Consider the following 9,048-nt stretch of genomic DNA (forward strand, 5'->3'; position numbering starts at 1 on the left):
CTGGCCATTGCAATGGCAGAGTTGGATAGTTCTGATAGAGAAAGCATTCTACAATTTAGAACATTGAATTTGGGGGTTTTGGTTGTTGTTTTTGTGTTAGAGACAGCATGGCCTTGATCTCCTGATGCTGCTATTTCCTCCTCCCAAGTCCTGGGATTATAGATGTCCATGCCTAGCTCTGAAATACTTGTTTATTGGCCCTTAAAAGAGATTTTCTAAGCTTTATGTTAGATCATTAGGATTGCCCCCACAGGATATAGATACTCTGTTTTTCTTCTCATTTTATTTTGAGTGTCTTCTGTTGCTGTGTCTCCATGTTTAACTTTTCCATGACTTAGTAGACTTGATCTGTCGTCTACTCCAAGGCCATTGAAGGCTTTCATTTTTTACTCTTTTTGTTCTGCTCTCTTCTGAAATCTCAACTCATTTGTGAATGTTGCCAGTCTTTTCCACGAGAGTATTTAAAATAATGATCATAGCAATTTAAGTTACTCAAGTTACCCTGATAGCCTCAGCATTTGAGTCACCTCTGGATTTAGTTCATTTATTTACTTATTTATTTTGCTTGTTTGTTTATTTCCTTAGTGGTGCTGGGGATTTAACCTAGTGTCTCATATAAGTACTCTGCAGCTTACCTGATTCTCTGGCCATGAATTTAAATCAACTAATTACTTCATTTATTGACAGGGTTCTTTTCTCTTGCTTATAGTATGCCTTGTAATTTTTCTTGTTCATGATTTCAATTAGTAGTCGGTCAGTAGAAACTGGTGGAAATATGCTTTATGCCTGAAAACAGGAGTTTTGTAGGTAGTGCTATGAAGTGGTTAGAGTCAGAGCCCAAGGCCCTGGCAGCCTTAACAAGAAACAGTGAAAAACAGAAAAAGGAGTTCTACTCAACGTAGCCAATAGGGAGAGAAGCAAATTATAGAAGACAGAGGAATACACAATTGCCATCCACCCCTGTGGATCCATCGTCTGTTCCAGTCTCGCTTGCAAGGTGTGGTGACAAGTTATCAGACTGTTGACTCGTATTCCTGGGAGATTCGCTCCCTCTCCAGCAGGCACTATAGCCCCAGTCCTTTTCCTATCCCAGCATGAGACTCTTGGGGAAACTCCAGTTCCTTGGGGTCCCCAGTTTCAATGGGCTGATAGTCAAAGGGAGTGGCACAAGTGTCTCTCTTTGCTCTTACCAGGATGGTTTCTGCAGGTATTGTGTTACTGTTGCCATAGTTACATTCCTGCTACAAATCCCCCTACTCTTACCTAGTATTTCAGTGGGAGCTGGATTGCTGAAGAGTTTCCCTTCTTCAGTTCTCTCTGTATGCCTGCCCCTCAAAGAGGGTTTTGCCCTGTTTTCTATCCCCCCTTCAACAATAGATTGTTATTTCTTATTTCTCAGTGTACACTAGCCAGGCAGTGATGGAGCTGGAATGTCTACCATGTTCTAGGCAGACTCCCTGTTCCTGAATGATGTGTATGCAGGGGTGTGTCAGAGTGGTCCTCAGTGCTCTTGCTTCCCCTTCAGAAGTAGAGAACCCCTAGTTATCTTAGCATGGAAGGAGGATTATATTCCTTTTCTCCCTCTCAGAGCCACAGTTCCTCAACAGCTATGCCCTGGGGGTATTTATAGGGTAATAGGATTGGCTATTCTATCCTCAAAAGCTGTAGGACTTTTGTTCATATGAAAAAAATGTCTGGCCCAGTGGTGGTGGTGGTGGTGGTTGTGGTGGTGCACGCCTTTAATCCCAGCACTTGGGAGGCAGAGGCAGGCGGACCTCTATGAGTTTGAGGACAGCCTGGTCTACAGAGTGAGTTCCAGATCAGCCAGGTCTTAAAAAACAAAAGAAGAAAAGAAAAGGAAAGGAAAAAGTGTCTGGTGGCAGGGTCCTTGTGCTTTTTCCATGGCAGTGACCACTTAGCTTCTTCAGGCCACCTTTTCTGGTCCCCAGTCCTGCTTCTCATGTTTCCTGTGCATACCTACAGGAGGTTTGTGGGAAGCCTGTATGGTGGTGTGGACTGTCCATGTATATGCTCCAGAATTTTTATGTGTTGTATCTCCAGACCCAGCTTCGTGGTGTGCTAGAACTCGTTAGAAAACTTAGTTGAATTCTCCCCAGTTGATGCCTTATGACCCTCTTTTGGGTTCAGGCTAGTTGGTTGCCCTGTGCCCTCAGCTCTCTTTGATGGATTTGTTAGAATTATGATTTTAAAGGCCTTGCCTGTCAGGCCTCACTCACGCTTTGTTGTAACTCAGATGACCAAACCAGTATGTCTCTGTTAACTTTTATCACTTGGTTGATTTGTAGGAAGGGTTTGCTATATTGTTGAAAGTTATACAATACACACATGCTGATTTTCTTTACTTCTCTCTCATGTTCGCAACATGTATTATGTTCTCTTCTAAATGGCCATCAGAATGCAGAGGAATAGCTACTTAGGAAAGTGGGTAGGGTTGGGTTCTCACTAAAACCATGGAAACTACAAAGTAATTTGGCCATAAATTGTTCGGAACATTATTCTAAGGTCTATAATTTATTATGTTCTGAGTTACTTTGACAGGGTAAGATGCTTTGAAATTGCCTTAGCTCTTTGATTTCTGTTCTATAAATAGTCATGTTCCTTAGAGAAAAAATGTACATGTATAAAATATTCTTTGTTATTAATAGGCTTTCAGATAATAGGAACTCAATGACTTTAAATACATTCTTAAGGAGAATAGGATGGGGAAGTGGTGTGCTGATGTGGTCTGTTGCTTTCTTTAGTAGGGATAAATAGTCCCTAATTATGTTTTTTTTCTGTTAAATAGGATAAATTAAAAATAATACTCCTTGTTTAACTCCCATGGTTTTGTAGATACAATGGAGAATGGGATCTAGCTCAGAAAGCATTGGATGATATTATATACAGAGCCCAGCTGGAATTATATCCAGAGCCACTGCTGGTAGGTTCTTTGCTTAATTATACAAATTCTTAACTTACAATTTTTCAGAACTATGCATTGAGAAGTAATACACAGCATATTAAAATGTTATTATTACTCAGTGCTTCATCCTTTGTTGTACTGGGAAATGTTACATTTAAATTACTTGCTTAAGTTTGGAGATTTAATTAGACTGGTTTAAGATATTTCACTGATAGCATTCTCTTCTGCTTATAAGAACTTTAACATCTAGATTCATTTGTCAATTAGCATTTGATATTGAGAAAGAAGCCTAATTTATTATTTAACAATTATAAACTTCATTTCATTCATACTGCTTTAAGATACAAGTATCCCTCTGACTCTCCTACTCCTTATTGGTGGGTATGTTGATTATTATATAATACCTTGGAGAAAGTATTCTTTTTTTATAAATCTATTAACACTTAGTCTTATATTTTATCTAAAAGTAAATAGATGTAGATCTATTTATTGATCTTAGACTTTATTTTTCCTTTTAGGTTGCTAATGCAATAAAGGCTTCATTGCCTCATGGTGCCATGAAATCTAGTAAGGAAGGTACACGGTGTATTCAGGTTGAAATCACACCAACATCCTCTAGAATATCAAGGAATGCAGTTACCAGCATGTCAATAAGAGGTCACAGGTGGAAAAGGCATGGTAAGAACTCTTCACATTTGAGTCTTAGTGGCTCTTTCACAATTCTCTCTGCGGTTGTAGTAACTTTAGGAAATAGCACCATTGTAGCCTGGAAAAGGAAGTGCTAGCTCATCACCTTTGACTTTTATCCAGGGCAATAGACAATGAGGGAGTGGACGTTCTTATGTTAAATATATGAATGAAGAATTATGTAAAATTGTACCAGCTACAGCAGCATAGGAGAGTAAGAAAATGCATTTTAGCTACTCATATACTTTAAGTTGCTATTCTTGAGTAGTTATGCATAGTCCTTAATGAATGTTCTTACGTCTCAGTCAGGCATTTACCAAGCAAGTTTTTCACACTGGAGTAAACTCCCAGTGATCTTACGTTCTGTCTGGACTCCCGGGTAAAGAATGCCATGCTGTCAGTACAACACCAGGTGTTTCTATTTTACGAGCTTATTTTCATTCAGGACATGTCCGTATTCCTTTTTATCGTTTCATTTTACTCTTGTAAAATGTTGCTGGAAGTTAATTTCATTCACCATGCCACCTCCATGCTTTCCCACTTCCGTCTCTTCTCTTAATCTACTACTTGTTTAACTCCTTCTTCCTTTCATGACTTTTCTCCTATCTGGCAGTCATGGTAGCAAGAACCAGAGGATCACTGTTACCCTCCTCAGAAGCAACCTTTGCATGGGAGGCAGGAAACTTCATCCTTACCTCGAGAGAGCATGGGGGAGGGGATGTGTGTTAAGGGGGAGGACTCTACTCTGCCTTCCTCCTCCTCTGCTGATGAAAATGGCAGCTCAGCTTGATAGACTATAACTCATATCAGTGTTCCTTGGGGGAGAGAATGGATAAAAGAGGAAGAAGACATTAAAAAAAGAACAGATCATAATGCAGAAAGCTAATCCTGACTGAGCAGGCTTGCCATTTCCCCCTAAGACGTGCTAAGAGAGAATATGCCAGAAAAGAACAAGAGTGAAGTTATACCATTTAACCAATGATCATTTTTTATCCTACTTCCTTTTAAAATTACTGTAGCAGTCCTAACGGTCCAACAGGGAGGCATAAAAGAGGTGGTGGTGTTTGCTATTAGGCAAATAAACATACAAAATCCATTTAAACTTGCGAACCCCAAATGTACTTCAGTGAAACTATACTGTTTAATGAAAATACATTACAGAAAGTAATCTAATGGATATGTGATACACTAAAGGTTAGTAATTCTGTCCAGCTTCGTTGTATGAAAGTAGGTGCAGATACAACAAACTGGATTGTACTGGCCTCATGGACATAATACTCCCAAATTACTGCTTCCAAAAAATGCAAGAATGAATTCTAATTTCTACTTTCCCTTCTTACTGTTTAGATGGACATATTGGGAAGGGGGGGTGTCATACAGTTCAAACATGAGAGAAATATTGATGCTCCCTAGTTTGTGCGTGTCCGTGTGCGTGTGTGTGTCTGTTCACACACGTACATGTATGTGTGAACGTGACCAGATATTTAAAAGAAAGAGATACATATCCTGCAACAAGATGGAAGTTATTTTTTAGAAACATTTTGTAGGAAAAAAAAATGCCAAAACAAGATCAAAGACTTCTTGTGTATATTGCTTCTGTTATGCTCTTATGGATCTGTGTTCAATTTTGACTGCTCCTTGCAGGGTTTGTGCTCTGTCTCAGGCTACAACCTTATGAAAGTAGCCTTTTTATTGCCTGTTTTTATGTTAGCCTTCATGTCACTTGAGCACAAATGTCATAGATGAGGAAATAGAAGAGAATGAACTATAGAAAGAGAAGAAGACACAGCCATGAGCAGATACTGAATATGGATTAGCTTTATTTGTCACTTTACACAGTGTGAGTTTCTGTTACTGACTGGCCTACAGTGAAATAATGCTTGTTTAGTCTGATGTGTCTCTGCAGGGGCAGCAGTGTCCTTTCTAAGGGTAGTTAGTCTTGGTTCTCCTTAGTGAGTTTCTATCGTTACAACAGAAAGTTCTAAATGCCTCCCCCAGGCCCCGTGCTGAAAGCCTGCACTACTTTTCACACCATCCTGCTAGCATAGCATCCAGCCCTGAACCACATAGGAACCATACCTTCCTAGAGAAGCACTGTTCATGGAGTTACCACGTTCTGCTCAGTTCAGCCCTTTCCTGTGATTTCTGCCTGGACATACTCTTGTCTGGCTCTCTAACCAGCACTGGATTCTTGTGGAGAGGATGGTTATCATTGTATACTTCTAAATATGTAGACAGTTTTCAAATTAAAAATAGATTTAAAATTATCTTTATATGATTATATTATTATATTTATGTAAAAATTGCAACAATGTATTTTTTAGAAATAGTACGAAGGGGACATAATATGAAAGGACCTGAAGACTCCAGGGTGGCCTCCAGTGGCCTTCCTATATGCTCATGTTTCTGAAGCATGGTACTGTAGAGTCACTGCAGGATATGAATGTGAAGACATTGAGAGTTCCTGTGATTGATGGAACCCTAGATATGCTTTCTATTTAGCTCCTCCCCCCACTCTTACCACAGCCATCCTCAGACACACAACTGTAACCCTACACAAGTGGTGATGGAGCCTGGGGAAGAAGGCAGGAAAAGCAAAATCAATTTTAAGGAGTATTCTATTTTTTCTTCTTGAGTCCTTTGTTTTTCTACTTGTAAGAAAGACTATAGCATTTCTTTTCTGTTGAACTTTGTCTTAGTTGCTTTTTTTGTATTGCTGTGAAGAGACACTATGATCAAGGTAATGTTGACAGAAGTTTCTGTCCTGCCCAGTCTCACAGCCATTCAGTCCCAACAAAACACACAGAGACTTATTAAATATTAATTATAAATTGGTTGGCCTATTAGCTCAGGCTTATTATTAACTAGCTCTTACAACTTAAATTAACCCATAATTCTTATCCATGTTTAGCCACATGGCTTGGTATCTTACTCAGTGAGGCGTTCTCATCTTGCTTCCTCTGCATCTACTGGTGACTGCAGACAGAGCCTTTCCTCTTCCCAGAATTTTAGTCTGGTTGCCCTGCCTATACTTCCTGCCTAGCTACTGACCTATCAGTGTTTTATTAAACCAATACAAGTGACAAATCTTTATAAGGTACAAGAACATTATCTCACAGCACTTCCTCTATTTTTCTCTTCAAAACAAGAACTCCGAATCATCTCTTTTGTTTAGCTTTTTTCCTGACCATTATCCATACCAACTTGTAACCAACACTCTAAACAAAGACAAACATGGCAGCATGTAGGCAGGCATGGTGCAGGAGCAGTAGCTGAGAGCTCACATCTGCTTCACAAGCAGGAGGGAGGGAGAGAGAAAGAAAGAGCTCTAACTGGGAATGATGCTGGGGCAGGGGGTTAAAACTTCAAAGCCCTCCTCTAGTGACTCATCTCCTCCAACAAGGCCATACCTCCTAATCCCAAACTGTTCACCAACTAGGGACCAAGTATTCAAATATATGAACCTATTGGCCGTTCTTGTTCAGAACACCACAGTTGCTGTGGCAAAATACCCTGAAAAAAGAAACTTAAGGGGAAAGGGTTTTTTGGCTCACGGTCTGAGGGTTCAGACTATTGTGGTAGTCAAGGCAGCGGGATGTGAGGCAGCTGCTCACACTGTGTTCCCCAGTCAGGAGGAAGTCAGGTGAAGCATGTTCGCTTGTTTTCCCCTTTTTATAGTCTGGAATCTCAGTCCAGGGAATGCTGCTACCCAGAGTGTTTGTGTTTCCCCTACATTGGTTAGCTTAATCCAAAACCACAGAGAAACCCTGTCTCGAAACACCAAAAAAAAAAAAAAAAGAAGATAATCCCTATGAGGAAGTCAGAGCCAAGGTCCTGGGAAATTGACAGTTGATACTAGCCATCACAAGCCTTCTCCTCTATCTGGTTGTATTGTGACCGGTTTTGTCATTTGCTTGGCCCTGTGTTTTACTTCTTAATTAACAGAATGGTTTTTTCAGGGCAAGTTTAGGTTCACAGCAAAAGTGAATTTATAGGATGTAAGTTTTCATGTCTGCTGTCACTCACTGGCACCACTGTCCTGCTGTCAACCAGCAGCACCATTGTGTGCTTGGAAGCTCTGGGTTTACATCCTATTTCAAGTAACAATAGAAGGATATTCCCAGAGGTAGGTATTATTTTAGAGAAAGCTATTCAACAATTCACTGTATGTTGACCTGATCTCCACATTTTTTTCTCTTGATTGTTTGAATATTACAGTGAAGTGGCTTCATTCAGTATTGTGCCTTTCAAATTCCTCAAGTCTTGTATTTAAGTCTTGAGCAAGTTTTAATGATTCAGCCTATGTTTGGAAATGGAAGTTATAGTGCCCAATTGTTGCTTTGACTTTTCATAGTTTCATGGTTAGTGTCTTTATTTACATGACAATAATTTAATTTTCAATACTGTTGTATTTCCTTTACTCTGTGATGGTAAATAATTCAAGGCAAAGGTATATTTTTCAAATAAAGATTTTTAATTTACTTATATGTTGAGGCTATATAGAAAGTAAAAGGCAAGTAGAGGAAGAAAGATGAGATTAAAAAGTTAAGGATAAATAGGTTGTAACAAAAAAGAGCTAAAAATGAAAATTCTAGTAAGAAAAACAAGCTAAATTTTGATAAAGCAATAGCATTGTTTTTAAAACCAAAAAAAAAAGGGTGATTTTACCTAAATATTTTCTGTAAAAACTTAAGTAAGATAGAGAGAAAAGGGAGACAAAGCATTTCTTTTGCTTTATTCTTTGGTCTTGAGAGTTTCTGTAAAACAGCAGCTGCTTCTGCCTTTGCAGCTGTGGGACCCTGTCCTCCCAGAGTTTCTGGCCCGACAGTTCCACCCCAGACTTTCCCTTCTTACCCCTCTTCCAGAGAAAATTTAGCTGCTCTTTTTGTTTATTTCCCACAACAACCAATATTATGCCTCATTCTTTTTCACTTAAAAAAATACCTACATGGGAAGAACATAAACTATTTTCTGTTTTCTCAGAATGGTTACTGAAATAACATTGCCGTTTTATATAAGTCCCCTATTTAAGTTAGGGACTGACATATGGTTGTAAATAATGAGCACGGGCAACTTTGCTGACTAGTACCTAATAATCCACCCAAGTCTCCATCTCTGTGTCCTTTCCTGTGTGTTTGCCGAGGGATGGCAGCAGCAAGTACAAAGCATTCTGTGTGCTTTGAAGTACCACATGAAGGCTGGGTTTAACCAGCCACAGGCTGACTAGTTCTTTGTTAGCTAGCCAGTAATTGTGTTCTTGATAAGTTTTTACTAACTAATTTGACATTCAAATGATATTCTCCTCTTAAAACATAAATTCTGAGTTTTCTTAATTTGAAATAAATGTGCTCAGTTTGCGAGTACTATCAAGCATAAGAGCGTGTGTATTATACAACACCAGCAGTGTGTCCAGTGTTGCTGTGGACGTCCCTCTAATA

The 9,048-nt window shown here is 39.3% G+C and overlaps 1 protein-coding gene across 1 annotated transcript in view; it reads left to right on the top strand.

The window, feature by feature from the left end:
* The window catches only part of Fam126a (family with sequence similarity 126 member A), a 73,746-nt gene that overhangs the window by 51,869 nt on the left and 12,829 nt on the right, over positions 1-9,048 (top strand). The window contains exons 9-10 of the mRNA XM_005360853.3: positions 2,854-2,941; positions 3,442-3,601. Coding sequence (XP_005360910.1) covers positions 2,854-2,941; positions 3,442-3,601 — 248 coding nt within the window. The remainder of the gene's footprint in view (positions 1-2,853; positions 2,942-3,441; positions 3,602-9,048) is intronic.

The sequence above is a fragment of the Microtus ochrogaster genome, linkage group LG3, assembly GCF_000317375.1.
Source record: "Microtus ochrogaster isolate Prairie Vole_2 linkage group LG3, MicOch1.0, whole genome shotgun sequence".
Classification (NCBI taxonomy): Eukaryota; Metazoa; Chordata; class Mammalia; order Rodentia; family Cricetidae; genus Microtus; species Microtus ochrogaster.